We start from the raw sequence: 21,583 nt of genomic DNA, 5'->3' as shown, positions 1-21,583 counted from the left end.
GGATGTGTGGTAAGAGAATCACTTCATTATTATATGTGTACATTATAGAGGTAGGGGAGATGATCTGTGCTAGAAGTAATAGCAGACAAGTGTTACTCCTCCAGATGCACCACCGGCCTCCACCATATGATGACTATCTGTAGCGCCCCACAGGACCTCAAGGGTTACTCGTCAGCGGGCCAGTGGTTTTGTGGGGTTGCTGTGACTGGCCTGACCCAGCTCCGTGGCCCCGTCGGCTAAATGTAAAGGACAAACAAGTAGATGCAAGGTGTAAAGGGAAGGTGAAGGGTCCCAGGGAAGTGTGTAACCGGTTACAGTGGTGACTGGGGTCCCGGCCTCCTGCGCTTTGGACCCTTCCTGCGACTTTTCTTCCCCCAGGGGCAGTGTTGGATGGTAATGGGGGATGCTTTGCAGCGCCACCTGTGGTGTGCGGCCAGGGATTAGCCGCCACTGCGAGATGTTGCTGTCCTCCGGGGCTGATGTTAATGCAGCCCAGAAAGTCCAGATCCCCACAGGTGAGCGAGCCCCAGGGAGGAAGAGGGCGATGAGAATGGCTGATGGCACCAATGTGCAGGGCGGCGGAAATGTGTGAGACCTTCCTCCTTGTGCTTGGTTGTGGATCCCCGTGGCTTGAAGCAGGTTGGGGACCCCGCTGTTTGTGGTAAGTGTCCCGTCCCTTGTGCAGGTCCTCGCCGTGGTGTCTGGCTGTAAACCCGACCCCGGATTCTATATGTCACTGTGCTCCGGGAAAGTGGGAAATGAAATCCCCAACCCCTGCAGATTTGTTAGAGTCCATGATAGTTTCCACAACCGAGGGCTCTGCACCCCGACTATGCTGGCACTGTGGGAATGGTTAGGCTCGACCTCAGCTACCATGTCTCCTCTGTCTCATCATCTCCACCGGTCGCCTCTCGCCCTATTCCAGTCTCATTCCTGCAGATTGTGTGGTGTTGTGGCCCCTGGTCCTGGGACAATGTCCACCAGTCTCCTGTCCCTTGCTCTCTTTCCTCTCTTAAGGCTGTCTGCTCTCTCCGGCTCCCAGACTGAACTGAAGTCAAAAAGGTTTGTGTGTCTCTTACTCACTCAGTGCCCCCACCCTTGGGATGACTCTTAGCGGCTGTTGTCCTGGTAACCTGGATTTCCCCAGATTGCATGGCTTCCTGTGTAAGTGGTGACTCATAGATATTTTGTAAGGGTATGTGCGCACTAGGCGTTTTTTTCACGCTGCGTTTTTATGTGCGTTTTTGTCTCAAAAAACGCACCCGCGGCTAAAAAACGCGACAAAAACGCATGCGTTTTTACCGTGATTTGGTGCGTTTTTTGCTGCGTTTTTGATCAGTGCACAATGCCATTAAAGATTGCTGATGAAAAAAAAAAAAGGTCTGATGTCATTTCCTTCTTCAAAATGTTTATTGTATGCAGGAGAGCAGACAGCTGCAGAACTAGTGTATGCAGGAGAGCAGACAGCAGCTGCAGAACTACAAGGCTCAGCATCCTCCATCCAGGACTGTATGCAGGAGCTTTTTGCCCAAAAAGAAAAAAAAAATATGACATGGGCTTCGCCATATTTTTGTATGCTAGCCAGGTACAGCAGGCAGGTACAGGCTGCCCCCAATCCCCAGCTGCCTATTTGTACCTGGCTGGGAATCAAAAATATAGGGAAGCCCTTTTTTTTTATTTTTATTTCATGAATTTCAAGAAATAATTAAAAAAAAAATGACATAGGCTTCGCCCAATTTTTGTGTCCAGCCAGGTACAACTAGGCAGCTGGGGATTGGAATCCGCAGTGCAGAGTGCCCATGCTTTCTGGGCACCCCCACTGCGAATTGCAGTCCGCAGCCACCCCAGAAAATGGCGCTTTCATAGAAGCGCCATCTTCTGGCGCTGTATCCAACTCTTCCAGCTACCCTGGTGACTGTGGCTCGCTGGGTAATAATGGAGTTAGGGCTAGCTGTATATTTTCAGCTGGCCCTAAGCCCGAAATTCATGGTGTCACGCCAATATTAGACATGGCCACCATGAATTTCTAGTAATGATAAAAAAAAAACACAACACACAGAAAAATATTTTTATTAGAAATAAAACACAACACAATTAGTGACTCCATCTTTATTGAAATAAAGAACCCCCCTCGGCAGTAATCCTGGGTCAAGGGTCCGCGCTGTCCAATCCGGATCCAATATCATCTGATCGGTTTGCTGGAAGGCAAAGCGATCAGATGATGTGTCAGGTTCAAGTGCCTGAATCACATCACATATCAGCTGATTGTATAAAAGCCGATTATACAATCAGCTGATGCATCGGTGCAAAAAAAATAAATAAATAAATAAATAAATACTCACGTCTGTGCTGATTACCGGCAGCTCCTGCAGCGATCGGATGACAGTCTGATCCTGTCCCATCGCTGCAGGAGCTGCCGGTAATCAGCTGATGAAGTCTCCTGACGGCAGGATCAGCTGATAACCGGCCGGGCGCGAAAAAGCCGGCAACACCGCGAGAATTACGATCAGCTGATGCGTCAGGTGACTGCATCAGGTGATCCACCGCCAGGTCCTTCAAGCTTCGTACGTGCCCCGGGGAGACTGCACACAGCCAAAGCGGCGGTACCGGGACAGGAGCTGGAAGCGGGCATGGCACCGGGACCCTGCAGACAGGTGAGTATATATGACATTTTTTTTTTCTACTGTTCACTTTTGTTTTCGCCGCTGCCTCCACCTCCCGCCCAGACATGGCGCCGCACGGAGCTGACATGGCACCGGGCGGGTTGTGGACGCAGCGGTGACGGTACCGGGAGGATTCATGCTTCTGTGTTTCCCAACAGAAGGAATCCTCTTCCTGTACACGTCACTTTACTGCCCACCCCTTGCATTTATAGCTGCGTTTTTAGTCATAGAAACGCAGCTATATGCGTTTTTCATTGCGTTGTTGAACATCTCATTGAACTCAATGGGTGAAAAACGCAGTGAAAAACGCAGAAATAATTGACATGCTGCATTTTTGTGGTCACCACAAAAACGCAGCTACAAAAAAACGCTGTGTGCGGACAGCACTTCTGAAAACCCATAGACATTGCTGGGGAAGCAATGTCACTGCGTTTTCAGCACAAAAACGCTGTAAAAAACGCCGCTAAAAACGCAGCAAAAACGCCTAGTGCGCACAAGGCCTAACTGTGTTCAGCTGAAACACCCTATATGGATTGGACAGTTGTCATATAACACACGGTGGGAGGGGGTGGCTGCTCACTCCTGCTCCGAGAGTCAATCCACACATGTCGAAGCTGATCCATCCCATCCATCCAGCCTCTAAGAAGCATGTCTGTCTGTTCCTTTGATCCTGCTTTCACCCAAGACGAAGCAAGATATGGTTGCTCTCTCAGGAACTCAAGAAAGACTAATTGAACTCTTTTACGTAAGCTAATGCAGTATATTTTTTTCCTTTTCTGTAACTGAACTGCAACTTTATACTTTAGCAATTATTTTTATCAGATATAAACTACATTTATTTTTTACACATTTTGTAGTCTATTTTTCATGCGTCTTATCACGTATTTGAAGAAAAATATATTTAAGAGAATATTTTTAACACCCTTCCCCCAGAAAACAGGATTCAGAAGACATCATTGACTATAATAATGCAGACGGAGTCACCCGCGGGTCTGTTTTGCATCATTTTCGTCTGTCTAGGCCTATTGGAGGTGCACAGCTAGACGTAGTCTACTCCTTGGTGTCTTGTCTTTCAGAGGTAGCTGGTAGTGATGTGTCGGTCGCGAACGATCCGACACAAAGATCTGGCTCCCTGCTGTGAACGACAGGAGCCGGATCACCAGTGTGAGCCGCTGAAATATCTAAACGGCTCTTTTCGCCGTTAAAACCCCGCCCACCCGCGGCTAAACTCTGCCTACTCAGCAATCTAATTGGCCGCTTGTAAGTGGGTGGGGCTTAGTCACGGGTGGGCGGGGCTTTGGCGGCGTTTCTATAATCTTAAATATGTGTTCACCTGGGGTAAACACATATTTAATAAGGAGCCGAGAACGAGCTGAAAGATCCGGCTCTTTTTGGTGAACGGTGCCATAGGAACCGGATCACTAAAAAGAGCCGGACTGCCCATCACTAGTGGCTGGTCTCCTAGGGAAGGAGTGCAGCACTTCCACATTCCCTGCCTTATACTTTGCACATGATGTTCCTCCAGCAGAGGAAAGCTAGGCCTGCGGGCAGCATCGGAGAGAGCACATTTCAGGAATAAGGATTTGTGGTGCAGCCATAATGCTGACGAACTGTCAATCATTCAGGAGCGCACCGCCTCTGACAAAGGAAATTTTGTAGCGTATCTTAGTGTAGAATTTTCAGATGAAATTATTCTGTTCATGAAACGTATAAAGACCGATGCTACCTAGGATAATGGGGTCTGTGGTGGAGCAGACTAGCGGCAGTTTAGGGGCGACCACCTGAGGGTGACATTCCAATCCATGAAGCCATATGGGGCAGACCCGGCCACTCATGGTTGTGGTGGGCACTGCTGCGGGTGTAATGTTAAGGTTAATGGTAACCGGAGCCACTCACCGACACACCATGGAGACGGAGGATCCCACTGATCGGGGCGCACACATCTGATCCTGCTCGACACACTGCGATATCCAGCATTACACTGCACCCTCACAGAGTCTACAGCATCATCGGAAGCTTTATCTTCATATATATTGTATCCAGCCGTGCTCTCTGGTCTCTTACATTGTGCTGAGGAGGAAGCAGAAAATACCGATCACCAGGAGGCTCCTCATCCACAGCGATCCCTAGATGCTCCCAGAATCCAGAGCCAGAAGTCCCATGTAAAAACCCCAGAAATAGCACAATTAAAGGAAATATCATTATAAATATATTCTCCCCTCCCTCATGTGCAATAGGAAGCTCCTCCCCCTCCCTCATGTGCAATAGGAAGCTCCTCCCCCTCCCTCATGTGCAATAGGAAGCTCCTCCCCCTCCCTCATGTGCAATAGGAAGCTCCTCCCCCTCCATGTGCAATAGGAAGCTCCTCCCCTCCCTCATGTGCAATAGGAAGCTCCTCCCCCTCCCTCATGTGCAATAGGAAGCTCCTCCCCCTCCCTCATGTGCAGTAGAAAGCTACTCCCCCTCCCTCATGTGCAATAGGAAGCTCCTCCCCCTCCCTCATGTGTAGTAGGAAGCTCCTTCCCTCCCTCATGTGCAATAGGAAGCTCCTACCCCTCCCCGATGTGCAATAGGAAGCTCCTCTCCCTCATGTGCAATATGAAGCTCCTCCCCCTCCTCGATGTGCAATAGGAAGCTCCTCCCCTTCCCTCATGTGCAATAGGAAGCTCCTCCCCTCCCTCATGTGTAATAGGAAGCTCCTCTCCCTCCCTCATGTGCAATAGGAAGCTCCTCCCCCTCCCCATGTGCAATAGGAAGCTCCTCCCCCTCCCTCATGTGCAATAGGAAGCTCCTCCACTCCATTCATGAGCAGTAAAAACCTCCTCCTCCATCATATGCATTAGGAATCTCCTCTTCATCCTGGGATCACGCAGGGGTCATACTCTCCTATACACACAGGTCATGCGGGGGTCATACTCAACTATACACACAGGTCACGCGGGGGTCATACTCCCCTATACACACAGGTCACGCGGGGGTCATACTCCCCTATACACACAGGTCACGTGGGGGTTATACTCACCTATAGACACAGGTAACGCGGGGGTCATACTCACCCAGGGCTTTACTACTGTGCCTGGTGTAGGAGGCCCGGGGTAAATACTTTTCTTCAGCCTCAGTCAGGACGGGCCCCTTCTCTTCACAAGGCCCCAGTCACAGCAGCAGCAGCAGAGGGGCCCGGCGGTGTCGCTTCACTACCAGACATGACTAAGTTGCATGTGAAGGGGCGGAGCATGCAAATTAGCCAAGTGCTGTAGTGGAGGCAGGGTCAGTGGAGCAGAGCAGGGCGCAGGCACGTCATCACTGGGCCGTGCAGCAGGAGGTGAGGTCATCACTCTGAGACCTCATTACACTCCTGCTACAGCGGCTGAGGTGGCGAGGACGCGGCAGCCAGCGGGGACAGGCAAGTGCTGTGAGCCGAAGACAATCGCCGGGGGGGCCCGCTGATCTCTGCTGGGGGGGCCCGCTGATCTCTGCTGGGGGGGGCGCTGATCTCTGCTAGGGGGGGGGCGCTGATCTCTGCCGGGGCCTGCGCTAATCTCTGCCCTCCGGGGCCCGCGCTGATCTCTGCCCGCCGGGGCCTACGCTGATCTCTGTTGGTGGGGATGCTGATCTCTGCTGGGGGGGGACGGGGACGCGCTGATCTCTGCCCGCCGGGGCCCGCGCTGATCTCTGCCCGCCGGGGCCGCGCTGATCTCTGCCCGCCGGGACCCGCGATGATCTCTGCCCGCCGGGGCCCGCGCTGATCTCTGCCTGCCGGGGCCCGTGCTGATCTCTGCCCGCCGGGGCCCGCGCTGATCTCTGCCCGCCGGGGCATGCGCTGATCTCACAGCAAACTCACTCCAGAAGTTGATTGAGGATCTCTGAATGATCCAATGTTGTCCTAAATGACTGATGATGATAAATATAATCCCCTGTGTGTAATCAAGTCTCCGTATAAATGCCCCTGCTCTGTGATAGTCTCAGTGTTCTGTGTAAAGCGCAGAGAGCATCATGAAGACCAAGGAACACAACAGGCAGGTCCATAATACTGTTGTGGAGAAGTTTAAAGCCGGATTTGATTACAAAAAGATTTCCACAACTTTAAACATCAAAGAAACCACTATTAAATCTACTCTTATAAAATCGTTTATTATAATTAATTAAAACAGAACAAATATATTGTTCTTCTCATAAATATTTCGAAAACATAGATACATATATCAAGTGCAGGTGTCAGACAAACAGTGCTCTCGCCTGGGGGCAACCCCAGACAGTGTTAATGAACAAATAAAGTGGGGGCGTTGATTCGTCACTGTCAGAGTGATACTGCTTGATATACGCTGTGACTACCCCTCATAGATTAGATTTTTCCACTAGGTAGAGCCTGAAATTATGCTGTAGATGTATGTCAGTCTCACCGTCCTTGCTCATCTCCAGTGGGGGCTACCACCACCAAAATATCGTGATTAAAAGTGTAATACACATATACAGAACCATAGACAACAGAGACAATAGGCGTTAGATGTCCAGGGTTCTTCTATAACATAGGTTTCCCTAGTATGGAAGTACTGGAAGGTTAGGTTGGAGCTAAGAGTACCACTTAGCTTGTGGATCTCCTAGCTCTCCCGACGCGTTTCACCCCCCTAACGCAGTATGGGGGATCATCAGGGGATATAGAGGAATCACTTCTTGAAAAGAATGACACCTGAAATAGATGATGCATAAATAAACAAAAGTATGAGTATGTATAATATTGTAGACTGCATTCATTATGAGGCCAGAGCCCTCGGAACAACTTACAAGATAGTTGATCCCTGTGATTAAGTACTTGTGTTCTTGTAAGGTGACTATCTCCAATCTAGATAGTGATCACAATTTCCCATCAAATTAGTGCCTGTATGTCAAAAAGGACAATGAATACCCATTGTGTAATGCATTATAGATCATATCTCATGCGACTTATAGTGTTAGAGAGAGTCTCATTAATATGAGGCTATCCATCTGTTACCTTGACTCTCCGTAGTAGAATGTTCGAACATATGTCTATTATAGCCGGGAGGTCGGATCCATTATTCGGGTGTATATACTATGTGTCTGGGTCAAAGGCAGGTCCTATGAACAATATGGTAGATATGAGCCTATATCCCATCTACCAGTTTATACTATATTATCGGTAACAATTACCTTCTGAAAAGACCAGACCGATCCACCTATACGGTTTGAAAAGATATAGCTAGGAGATCCACAAGCTAAGTGGTACTCTTAGCTCCAACCTAACCTTCCAGTACTTCCATACTAGGGAAACCTATGTTATAGAAGAACCCTGGACATCTAACGCCTATTGTCTCTGTTGTCTATGGTTCTGTATATGTGTATTACACTTTTAATCACGATATTTTGGTGGTGGTAGCCCCCACTGGAGATGAGCAAGGACGGTGAGACTGACATACATCTACAGCATAATTTCAGGCTCTACCTAGTGGAAAAATCTAATCTATGAGGGGTAGTCACAGCGTATATCAAGCAGTATCACTCTGACAGTGACGAATCAACGCCCCCACTTTACTTGTTCATTAACACTGTCTGGGGTTGCCCCCAGGCGAGAGCACTGTTTGTCTGACACCTGCACTTGATATATGTATCTATGTTTTCGAAATATTTATGAGAAGAACAATATATTTGTTCTGTTTTAATTAATTATAATAAACGATTTTATAAGAGTAGATTTAATAGTGGTTTCTTTGGTAACTACTACTCTATACAATATTTGCTAGTGGTTTAGACATTATTTATGGCGGGCTTCCTGTCAGGACCCATTAATACCACAAAGTGGTTAGATGATGCTGATGAAGTTTTCTCAGAAAAAACACCAGAGGGCCTAGGGAACACCAAACACACCCTAAAAAACATTTTTTCAGACCTATTGCTGGCCTATAAGCTCAACATAAAATCGTGGTGGGAGGTGCAGTCCCTTGAACAATATATAAAACAAAAAATTGTACCTAGAGGGTTGAGGGTCAATCTAGTCCCAGCGGAACGTTCCAGGACAGAAAGCCTTCTCAAAAAGTGGGAAGAAGAACTGACAAACTCATCCATTAGGTTGATGACCATTCTAGTGGATGAAGAAAAAATTACCCTGGAAAAAACTTCCAAAGATTTACAAACATTGAGGGAGGAAGCCCTTAAACACCAAGGCGATTCAGACTTCTGCACTAAAGAAATAGCATTGCAAATAGCTGTGGATAAATATCAGCAAAATTTAAAGGCAAGAAAGCACAAGCACTTCCTTAGAGATCTGGGGGACTTTTCAGGGATTAATAATCTGTCAGTGCCGATGAGAGGAGCGTCATTTGACCCCTCCTCATCAGACATTTCTGACTCGGAACCTCAGGGTCAACCTAACAGGAGTAGAAGTAGGGGTAGAAGAAACTATAGAAATAGAAATAATTGGAATAGACCAAACTATAGACAGCCGAGACAATGGGATCAGGAACAACAGCAACCCAACTCATCCTTATCTTATGGATCTTTGGGACATGGATCTGGGCAGAGAGCCATACTAAACCCTTCAATTGCCCCTATCCCCTCGCTACCGTCACCACTGTCACAATCACTACCCCCTCCAGCAACATCATCCTCTTTTTTAGGGACAAGAGACCCATACAATTTACGAAACCAAACATCGAGAAACCCCAGGAGAAGATAGTCCCTCAGGATTCGATGGGATACCAGGTAATTAATCTATCCAGTCATATTCTTACAGACACTGAAAAACGGGTTCTTAGTTATGGCCTATCATTTGTTCCTACAACAAGGTTTGATCCTTTCAACTGGGTGAAGGATGTGGAACTGTTCCTTAGAAAACTTAGATGGAGGAAATTCTTCAAACACAACGATAAGGCCGAATGTGCAAGGCTAGGAATAGGAATGGAGATGCTGGAGGACGTCAGATTGCTGGCAGATCTATCCAACGATAATGGGAATCATACAGGAAAGGGCCCTTTCACTAATTTAAAAATCAAAAGCACAAAAATGCCCCCGGCCACTGATTGTAGCAGTTTGGACATCTTTTCCAAATTAGTCTCGCAAGATCTATGTGCCATCCAACCGAGAATACGATCCACTAAACCTAATTTAACAATGGAAGAATGGGGAGCATTAAGGGATTTGGAAAAAAATACGAATCTGACCATTAAACCGTCAGATAAAGGCGGAAATATTGTGGTGATGGATACTATAAATTACCCGATTATGTGCAAAAAAATTTTATCGGATGTAACAACCTATGAAATTTTAACAAAAGATCCCACAGATGAATACACAGGCCTGTTAAAAGATATTCTTGATAGAGCCTCAGACCTTAAACTTATTTCTGATAAGAAATTGGATTTCCTTCTCCCTAAACACCCAGTAATAGCTACGTTCTATGCCACACCAAAAATTCATAAGGGCCTATCCCCACTAAAGGGGCGCCCGATTGTGTCAGGGATAGACGCTCTAAGCCAGAACTCTAGTGTCTATCTGGATAAAATCCTTCGCCCATTTGTCATCAGTTTACCGTCCTATGTCAGAGACACGAACGATTTAATATCCAAACTAGATGGAATCGTCTTAAACTCTGGAACCATATTAGTCTCGATAGATGTGGAACAGCTGTATAGCAGCATCCCACATGAAAAAGGATTGGAGGCGGTACGATATTACCTATCCACAAGAGGGAATCAATATGTTGCACATAATGATTTTGTGATTGAGATGCTTACATTTATACTGACACACAACTATTTCCTCTTTGGGGGGAAGTTCTACCACCAGCTGAGGGGCACGGCAATGGGGAGCCCGTGTGCCCCCACTTACGCCAACATGTTCCTCGGCTGGTGGGAGGACACGCTGGTGTTTAGGGAAGAGGATACTACGTTCTGTCCTCATATTCATATGTGGGGTCGGTACATCGACGACATCCTTGTCCTGTGGACAGGGGGGACTTCCTTGTTCCTTCAGTTCATGAAAAAACTGAACACTAATGATCTAGGGCTAAAGTTCACCCACGAGATAGGAGGTGAATCATTGGCATTTCTGGATGTTAAAATCTTTAAAAATAGGGATGGAACACTATCCACCTCTATTTTTAGGAAACCTACAGCCACCAACAGTCTTCTTAGATGGGAGAGTCATCATCCCATACCCCTTAAGAGAGGCATCCCTAAGGGACAATTCTTGCGCCTTAGGCGCAACTGCTCATCTTTGAGAGAATTCGAGCTACAGGCGGTGGATATGAAGGGAAGGTTCCACACTAGGGGCTATCCTGACCCCATTGTGGAACAATCTTATCGACATGGCAAAGATAGGAATAGAAAAGACCTACTAGTATCTAAAAAGTACGAGGACAAGAATGATGTCATTAGGCTGATTGCGACATACGACGACCAGAATACGAGGATGATGGAAATCTTGAGAAGACATTGGCCCATCTTGAAAGCTGACCCAGATATATGCGATTCTATTTCCTCCAGCGCCAATGTCACCTTTCGAAGAGGGAAGTCCATTAGGGACTATATTACTCACAGTCACTTTACACCACAGAAAGGGACAGGCACATGGCTGGATAGGAAACCCATAGGGACCTTTAGGTGCGGTAGATGCACCTACTGCCCCTATATCAGTCAAAATAAGACCTTCTGTAATCAAAAAACTAAGAGAACATTTAAAATCCGGGACTTTGCGAACTGTAGAACGGAAGGCGTGGTTTACCTGTGTACCTGCTCTTGCCCACGTGGATACGTGGGCAAAACCAAGAGACAATTACGGACAAGAATTGGGGAACACATAGGGGATATCACACATAAACGAGACACAGCTATAGCCAGACATGTCAACCTCTTTCACGGGGGAGACCTAAGAAGTATATCCTTTCAGGTTATAGAGGTTATCCCCAAACCCCCACGCAAGGGAGATTGGGATAAAAAAATCCTGCAGCGAGAAGCCAGATGGACTTTTCTGCTGGATACAGTCTCCCCAAATGGCCTTAATGAGATGATCAGCTTTCACAGTTTCATTTAGCAATTCTTACCACAAATTTCTTAAACTGACAGGATAGGTTTTTATTCACGTTATGTATCCCGCATATGGTCATTGTATACCATGTACTTTTCTACATTAAACATGAGACTGCAGTACTCACGGAACATCCCACTTATACGCCTTACTACTAATTTCCCATCCTTTATGGATATTTCCTTGTGGATATAGTATAGCAAGCAATTGTTCTTTATCACAATTAAGATCTAATAACCCGGATGGTTACTAAATCAAAAACCAAATAGGTCCCCTTGTGTATCTCACTATGATACACACAATATAGCACTGACGTGCCAATAAGGTGCGCCTGCTGATATAGCGCTGCTTTAGCCATTCTGTGACATCAATGATCATGTGTCTATATGGAACGCAAGCTTGCGCTCCATATTTGACCCCGCCTACACTGGGAATACTATGTGCTCTGGTGTGCGATCTTGGACACCCCGAGTACCGTCCATGGCAAGTCATCGGACCTGTTTAAATATATGACGCATAGCGATACATCTGTCACTATGCGCTCCAAATGTGCGATTCTACACTACTTGCCCACGGCTAGTCACCTGATCAATCACATCCCTTAGTACCGCCCATGGTCAATCACCTGACCTGCAAAGCATGTGACGCACAGTGTCACATCCGGCCAACAATGCATGTGACACAGAGCGATACGTCACATCCGGCCAACGGGGCACTTCCGGTTTACGGGCGGGATTTTCAATCCTGCCCGGAGAAGGCTTAAATACCTCATTCAGAGGCATGGACACCACAGGAACTAGCAGACGAGGTGGCTCCCCTGGCATCGTCCCTTGGCATTCTCCCCTGACGTCCGTGGATCGTGGGCTCCCAGCGCTGTATAGAGTGTTACCACTCGGGACTGACAGTCCTTGCTGGTTGAGCTCACAGCAGGGTAAGTGATGTGATTTGACCGCCTAGGTAGAAGCGCATACATTATGCCAACCACCCTGCCAACCATCAGGGATCATCTCGAGTTCATTTACTATACCTGTTCTTAGATTGTAAGGGGCAGGATGACTACATACCTGTTCCTTAGCCCATTAACGTAATATCTATACCATGCCCCCTTCGTTGGCAGTGCACATGGGACTGTGTTATATATGATGTATCAATACAGGACACCCGTTTTTATCTCTAGGGAGCATATACCTGGAATCTGCAAGGCATCACAGTTCCTTTATAGGCCTTCGTCTGTCGCTCCCGTACAGGTATAATAATTCTTCCATATATATCACTATAGAAAGTCTATAGCGACTCTAATGCATATATTATTTACTATATGATCCTAACTACATAATATACTCTTGGTTATAGGATCAGACATTGAGCCCCCTGTGGCTGTATATATGGAATGAAAAAATACGACACATGAATACAGGTCACCTTTTCTTTTACAGGGAATATATACCTGAAGTCTACATATAGCCATAAGTCCTATGACAGACCTGCCCTGTCCGCCTCCTCACAGGTAGAGCAAGTACCCCATATATATCACTGTTATCAAAACCTATGTATGTACTGAACATTACTCAGTGAACCTAACTGTATGGTATAATCATTGGTTACAGGAGAAAGGATTAAACCCTGCACACGTCACTGAAGGCAGGCAACTAGGGACCCCTGCATTTGCCATACATCTATATTTGAATTGCTATTTACAGGTAAAAAGCCCCGTCAAATTTGGCTGTGTACTGAGATGTTTGTCTTGAGAATTATGAGGACATCTAGCATAATATTATACTTCTCCTATAGGCAAAAAACAGTAGTCAGCCACACCCTGAGGAACTATATCTTTTCAAACCGTATAGGTGGATCGGTCTGGTCTTTTCAGAAGGTAATTGTTACCGATAATATAGTATAAACTGGTAGATGGGATATAGGCTCATATCTACCATATTGTTCATAGGACCTGCCTTTGACCCAGACACATAGTATATACACCCGAATAATGGATCCGACCTCCCGGCTATAATAGACATATGTTCGAACATTCTACTACGGAGAGTCAAGGTAACAGATGGATAGCCTCATATTAATGAGACTCTCTCTAACACTATAAGTCGCATGAGATATGATCTATAATGCATTACACAATGGGTATTCATTGTCCTTTTTGACATACAGGCACTAATTTGATGGGAAATTGTGATCACTATCTAGATTGGAGATAGTCACCTTACAAGAACACAAGTACTTAATCACAGGGATCAACTATCTTGTAAGTTGTTCCGAGGGCTCTGGCCTCATAATGAATGCAGTCTACAATATTATACATACTCATACTTTTGTTTATTTATGCATCATCTATTTCAGGTGTCATTCTTTTCAAGAAGTGATTCCTCTATATCCCCTGATGATCCCCCATACTGCGTTAGGGGGGTGAAACGCGTCGGGAGAGCTAGGAGATCCACAAGCTAAGTGGTACTCTTAGCTCCAACCTAACCTTCCAGTACTTCCATACTAGGGAAACCTATGTTATAGAAGAACCCTGGACATCTAACGCCTATTGTCTCTGTTGTCTATGGTTCTGTATATGTGTATTACACTTTTAATCACGATATTTTGGTGGTGGTAGCCCCCACTGGAGATGAGCAAGGACGGTGAGACTGACATACACCTACAGCATAATTTCAGGCTCTACCTAGTGGAAAAATCTAATCTATGAGGGGTAGTCACAGCGTATATCAAGCAGTATCACTCTGACAGTGACGAATCAACGCCCCCACTTTACTTGTTCATTAACACTGTCTGGGGTTGCCCCCAGGCGAGAGCACTGTTTGTCTGACACCTGCACTTGATATATGTATCTATGTTTTCGAAATATTTATGAGAAGAACAATATATTTGTTCTGTTTTAATTAATTATAATAAACGATTTTATAAGAGTAGATTTAATAGTGGTTTCTTTGGTAACTACTACTCTATACAATATTTGCTAGTGGTTTAGACAACTTTAAACATCCCAAGAAGCCCTGTGCAAGCGATCATATAGAAATGGAAGGAGAATCATACCACTGCAAATCTACCAAGACCCGGCCGTCCATCCAAACTGTCCTCTCACACAAGGAGAAGACTGATCAGAGATGCAGCCAAGAGGCCCATGATCACTCTGGATGATCTGCAGAGATCTACAGCTGAGGTGGGAGAGTCTGTCCATCGCACAACAATCAGTCACTGCACAAATCTGGCCTTTATGGAAGAGTGGCAAGGAGAAAGCCATTTCTCAAAGATATCCATAAAAAGTGTTGTTTAAAGTTTGCCACAAGCCCCTGGAGACCCCAAACATGTGGAAGAAGGTGCTCTGCTCAGATGAAACCAAAATCACACTATATGGGCACAAAGCCAAACGACATATTTAGCGTAAAAGCAACACAGCTCATCACCCTGAACACACCATCCCCACTGTCAAACATGGTGGTGGCAGCATCATGGTTTGAGCCTGCTTTTCTTTAGCAGGGACAGGGAAGCGGGTTAAAATTGATGGGAAGATGGATGGAGCCACATACAGGACCATTCTTGAAGAAAACCTGTTGGAGTCTGCAAAAGACCTGAGACTGGGACGGAGATTTGTCTTCCAACAAGACAATGATCCCAAACATAAAGGAAAATCTACAATGGAATGGATCACAAATAACCGTATCCAGGTGTTAGAATGGCCAAGTCACAGTCCAGACCTGAACCCAATCGAGAATCTGTGGAAAGAGCTGAAAACTGCTGTTCACAAACGCCTCCATCCAACCTCACTCAGCTCCAGCTGTTTACAAAGGTAGAATAGGCGAGAATTTCACCTCTCCATGTGCAAAACTGATAGACACATCCCCCAAGAGACTGCAGCTGTAATCGCAGCAAAAGGGGGTGCTACAAAGGATTCACTTACAGGGGATGAATAATATTGCACGCCCCAATTTACAGTTATTTATTTTTTATAAAAAGTTTAAAATAAGCAATAAATTTCCTTCCTCTTCACAATTGTGTCACTTGTTGTTTATTCTTCCCCAGAATATTCACATTTTATCTTTATGTTTGACGCCTGAAATGTGGGAAAAGGGTGAAAAAGTCAAGGGGCCGAATACTTTCGCAAGACACTGTATATTACAGAATGTTCCCAGGAGGGGGATGTATATAGCAGGAGGGGCCCAGGACGGGAAATATATATCTAAACGGGGACATATATACAAAGAAAGAGACATATATTTCAGGAGGGGGACAATATATATATATATATATATATATAAAAATATTACACATGTTTTTCCAAGAGGGGCAGTGAGACTGTAGGAGGTGTGAGGGGTGGAGGCGGAGCCTGGGCGGAGTCCCAAGGTGGCCCGAAAATTTTGCCAGTATGGGGCCCTGAAATTCCTAGTGGCGGCCCTGTACTCTCCTATACACACAGGTCACATGGAGTCGTACTCTCCTATACACACAGGTCACACGGGGTCGTACTCACCTATACACACAGGTCACGCGGGGGTCGTACTCACCTATACACACAGGTCACGCGGGGGTCGTACTCACCTATACACACAGGTCACACGAGGGTCGTACTCACCTATACACACAGGTCACGCAGGGGTCGTACTCACCTATACACACAGGTCACGCGGGGGTCGTACTCTCCTATACACACAGGACACACGGGGTCATACTCACCTATACACATGGGTCACGCGGGGGTCGTACTCACCTATACACACAGGTCACACGAGGGTCGTACTCACCTATACACACAGGTCACGCGGGGGTCGTACTCTCCTATACACACAGGTCATGTGGGGGTCATACTCACTTATACACACAGGTCACGCGGGGGTCGTACTCTCCTATACACACAGGTCACATTACTGTCATACTCTCCTATACACACGGGTCACACGGGGGTCGCACTCTCCTGTACACACAGGTCACATTACTGTCATACTCTCCTATACACACGGGTCACACGGGGGTCGCACTCTCCTATACACACGGGTCACACGGGGGTCGCACTCTCCTATACACACGGGTCACACGGGGGTCGTACTCACCTATACACACGGGTCACACGGGGGTCGTACTCACCTATACACACAGCTTTTGGCATCCAGTCGTCCCTTTCTGCATTATTTTTGCACTGGATTCTGGGAGTTGAGGGATAATATCCAGATTTACACTTCATTGTTATCTCTTCGTTCAGATTATAATATTCTTTGTTTAATATAATGTTCTCCAAGTTATTTATAGCAGGTTTTTTACATCGTTCTGGAAAATAAGATGAAAAGTTGCATATTAGTAATGGTATGAGAATCACTTCATTATTATATGTGTACATTATAGAGGTAGCGGAGGGGATCTGTGCTAGAAGTAATAGCAGACAAGTGTTACTCCTCCAGATGCACCACCGGCCTCCACCATATGATGACTATCTGTAGCGCCCCACAGGACCTCAAGGGTTACTCGTCAGCGGGCCAGTGGTTTTGTGGGGTTGCTGTGACTGGCCTGACCCAGCTCCATGGCCCCGTCGGCTAAATGTAAAGGACAAACAAGTAGATGCAAGGTGTAAAGGGAAGGTGAAGGGTCCCAGGGAAGTGTGTAACCGGTTACAGTGGTGACTGGGGTCCCGGCCTCCTGCGCTTTGGACCCTTCCTGCGACTTTTCTTCCCCCAGGGGCAGTGTTGGATGGTAATGGGGGATGCTTTGCAGCGCCACCTGTGGTGTGCGGCCAGGGATTAGCCGCCACTGCGAGATGTTGCTGTCCTCCGGGGCTGATGTTAATGCAGCCCAGAAAGTCCAGATCCCCACAGGTGAGCGAGCCCCAGGGAGGATAAGGGCGATGAGAATGGCTGATGGCACCGATGTGCAGGGCGGCGGAAATGTGTGAGACCTTCCTCCTTGTGCTTGGTTGTGGATCCCCGTGGCTTGAAGCAGGTTGGGGACCCCGCTGTTTGTGGTAAGTGTCCCGTCCCTTGTGCAGGTCCTCGCCGTGGGGTCTGGCTGTAAACCCGACCCCGGATTCTATATGTCACTGTGCTCCGGGAAAGTGGGAAATGAAATCCCCAACCCCTGCAGATTTGTTAGAGTCCATGATAGTTTCCACAACCGAGGGCTCTGCACCCCGACTATGCTGGCACTGTGGGAATGGTTAGGCTTGACCTCAGCTACCATGTCTCCTCTGTCTCATCATCTCCACCGGTCGCCTCTCGCCCTATTCCAGTCTCATTCCTGCAGATTCAGTGTGGTGTTGTGGCCCCTGGTCCTGGGACAATGTCCACCAGTCTCCTGTCCCCAGGACCAGCCTTGCTCTCCTTCCTCTCTTAAGGCTGTCTGCTCTCTCCGGCTCCCAGACTGAACTGAAGTCAAAAAGGTTTGTGTGTCTCTTACTCACTCAGTGCCCCCACCCTTGGGATGACTCTTAGTGGCTGTTGTCCTGGTAACCTGGATTTCCCCAGATTGCATGGCTTCCTGTGTAAGTGGTGACTCATAGATATTTTGTAAGGGTATGCATGCGTTTTTACCGTGATTTGGTGCGTTTTTTGCTGCGTTTTTTTTTTTTCCCAAATGTTTTTATTACATTTTTTCAATTTTTATAAACATAACAAAGACCTTCATGGTTACAAAAGAAGAACATTCCTCTGACAGAATAAAACATAATAGGGGATATTGTCCCAACTTAAAATTCCAAACTGCTCTTTGGTAAGTCGTTAAAACCTGTGTCAACCCTAGGTATTTCCGAAGTTGCTGACGTGTCCCGATATACCCTTATCTGCTCATCTTCTCCGCTCTCCACAACCCACTACTGGATGATTCTTAATTTACCCAAGTTGTCTTGGATATCATTCAAGAGATACCACTCTGAGTGTGTAAAAGGTGTCATCACATTATTTATCTCTCCCGGGGTAAATTGGCGTTCAATAAAGTTTCTCCATCTCCCAAAAAACTTGCCTGTCAACCTGTCTTTGTCCCTTTCCGCTGCCATTTTTTCTAGTCTCAATAGGTTGTGTAATTCGCCAATGACTTCCTTCATGGATGGGCTCTCTCTGTGTATCCATTGTTTTAAAATACATCGTTTGGCTATCATGGCTATGCCATGTAGTATTGCAAATTTTTTCTGTCCCTGCGTCTCCGAACCCCCTCTTACTCCTTTCTCAAAGGAGTGAAAAATCCACACCATTAACTCTAAATCACTAGAAATTCCCCATGTTGCTCTAACAAATGCCCTAACTTGATTCCAAAACCCCTGAATTTTCTTACATTCCCATAATCCATGTAACATATCTGTTTTCTCTTCTTGACACTTAGGACATCGCATATCTCTTCCTGGTATATTGAATCCCAAGATAGCCCTATGTAAGATTCTAAATTGAGTGTCCCTCCATCTCTCATTAGTAACATGTTTCCGCACTTGTACCCAACCCTTCAATATGGTGCCCACCACTTCTTGTCCTTTCAATTGTTTCCCCCAAGCTGTTAGGATACGGCTATCTTCCCCAGATATAAGCACCCCCCGAAATATTCGGTAGATATGAGAGACATTGACACTTGCTACATCACCTTCCATAAGTTCATCAATCAAACTTCTGTTCAGTTCCCTTCCAAGCTCACTCAGATCTCCAAGCACCCCAAATTTTAATTGTTCATATTGGATAATATGCGAGCTATTGAGGTCATACTTATCTAGCACTTCTTTGCCTGTCATCCACCTTCTTTCCTCCACATTCATAACGTCTTTCACCCACCTAATGCCCTTCTCTTTCCATCTAATAAACAGCTTGTTTTCTCTTCCCAAGGGGAAGTTTGGAGATGCCCAAGGGTTCAAGTACTTAGACACTTTCCATGAAAGACTCAGCTTCTTTCTCACTGATTTCCAGGTTAACATAGTGTCTCGGAATATGATTGAGCTCCTTATGTGCCTTTCCACCTTGGACAGTGGAGAGTGTAGAATGGACGTCAAATCTCATGGTGATGCATACTTAGCTTCCATACCGTAGTCTGAGTGCCTACTCGTCCCTCTCATCCAATCCAACACATGCCTCATTATACACACCAGATTATATCCCCGAACATCTGGGAAGCTAAGTCCTCCCTCCTCCGCTGACTTCATCAGTGTACGCAATTTTATTCTGGGTTTCCTTCCCCTCCATACAAAATCCGCATACGCAGAGTTCAGTCTATTCACATCCTTTAGTTTTAGTAATAACGGGATTGTCTGGAATGGATATAGTAATCTAGGAAAGCTCATCATTTTTATCAGGTGACATCTTGCCAGAAGTGGTAGAGGCAGACCCTTCCAACCCTTGATTTGTGTTATAATTTTCCTTATTAACGGTCCGTAATTTAGCTCGTAGATCGATTCCATCGTTCTCCCTATATGTATTCCCAGGTATTTAATTGAAGTCTTTGCTATAGGGATGCCACAGAAACAATCCTCTCTTGCGTTTCCCCCTGTTGGTCCTTGAGGCCCCCTCAGAAACATGATCTCGCACTTTGTTTAGCTTAAATCCTGATCCAAATTTCTCAATCAAGGCAAGAGTCTGTGGTAAATCTGCGCTGGGGTCCCCCATATACAGTATAACATCATCAGCAAAAAGCGCTATCTTTATTTCCATTTCCCTTATCTTGATCCCTTTAAGGCTGTGTGCACACGTTGCGTTTTTTACCGCGGAAACACTGCGTTTTGAACCGCAGCGTTTCAGTGGCAAATTGCATGCGTTCAGCTTTCCCAGCAAAGTGTATGGGAAAGCTGAAAAATCAGTGCACACACTGCGTTTCTTTCCGCAGCGTTTTTGATGCCAAAAATCGGTGCGGAAAGAAAAGCAGCATGTCACTTCTTTTGTGCGTTGTGGCTGCATTCTCTCCCCCATTGAAATCAATGATGTGGGGTCAGAACGCAGCTACACCGCATGGACCTGCTTTTTTGTTGTGGTCCGCGGGCTTTGTCAGCACGCCAGAACGCAGGCATTTACCTGGAAGTGAGGTCAAGAGGTTTCCTGTTGACCTCACTTCCTGGCAAAGCCCCCGGTGTCGCCAAAGTGCCCGCCCCGACCCCCGACCCCCCCCTCCCGAAAATCCAACATGGCCGCGCGCACAGTAGCGCACCGGCCGCCCTGCTCCTATGTTATCTGTCGCATGTGCCTTGAGACATGCGACAGAAAAATGCACCCAGGCCCTGCCCGTTCACCCCAATTCCCCCCGGTGTCATACATACCTGTCCGGTCGCAGCGCTGATCCCCCGCGGCCCCCTCCTCCTTCACAGCAGACGCCGGCCGGTCACATGTGCAGAGCAGCTGACAGCCAGCACAGTGTTCAGTGTGAGCTGTGCTGGCTCCTCGCACTCTGCAGCTGTGACCCGGGGAGAGTGGGTGCAGATTTTTGGCACCCACTCTCCTCAAATGGAGGGTCTGCCCTCCTAGAAAATGGGGGATACGTTCCCTGAACGTGCCCCATATTCTAGAAGGTCCAGAGCTGACGTGGGACATCCAAATGGATTTCTGCGGACCCATTTTTTTTTATTAAATTGGAGAACAAGGGAATGTTTTGGGGAGTGTTTTTTTCTAATAAAAAATTTTTTGTTGTCTTTTTTTGCTTTTGTTTACTGTCAATTAGTTATGTCGGGTGTCTGATAGACGCCGTGACATCACTAATTGCTGGGCTTGATGCCAGGTGACATTACACATCTGGTATCAACCCCATTTATTACCCCGTTAGCCAACGCACCAGGGCGCAGGATGAGTTGGGGCGAAGCGCCAGGATTGGCGCATCTAATGGATGCGCCACTTCTGGGGCGGCTGTGGCCTGCTATTTTTAGGCTGGGAAGAGTCCAATAACCATGGCTCTTCCCACCCTGAGAATACCAGACCTCAGCTGTCAGC

The 21,583-nt window shown here is 46.7% G+C and overlaps 1 protein-coding gene across 1 annotated transcript in view; it reads right to left on the bottom strand.

Moving 5' to 3' along the window:
• Positions 1-19,590, bottom strand: part of LOC142265621 (receptor-type tyrosine-protein phosphatase kappa-like) — a 261,979-nt gene extending 242,389 nt beyond the window's left edge. The window contains exons 1-3 of the mRNA XM_075332279.1: positions 19,266-19,590; positions 16,797-16,976; positions 4,560-4,733 (exon numbers count right to left, since the gene is read on the bottom strand). Of these exons, the coding sequence (XP_075188394.1) occupies positions 4,560-4,733; positions 16,797-16,976; positions 19,266-19,590 (679 nt within the window). The remainder of the gene's footprint in view (positions 1-4,559; positions 4,734-16,796; positions 16,977-19,265) is intronic.
• Positions 19,591-21,583: the final 1,993 nt, after the last annotated feature.

The sequence above is a fragment of the Anomaloglossus baeobatrachus genome, chromosome 1 (assembly GCF_048569485.1).
Source record: "Anomaloglossus baeobatrachus isolate aAnoBae1 chromosome 1, aAnoBae1.hap1, whole genome shotgun sequence".
NCBI lineage: Eukaryota > Metazoa > Chordata > Amphibia > Anura > Aromobatidae > Anomaloglossus > Anomaloglossus baeobatrachus.
The sequence above is the reverse complement of the archived record's forward strand: the minus strand, read 5'-3'. Positions and strand labels throughout refer to the sequence as shown.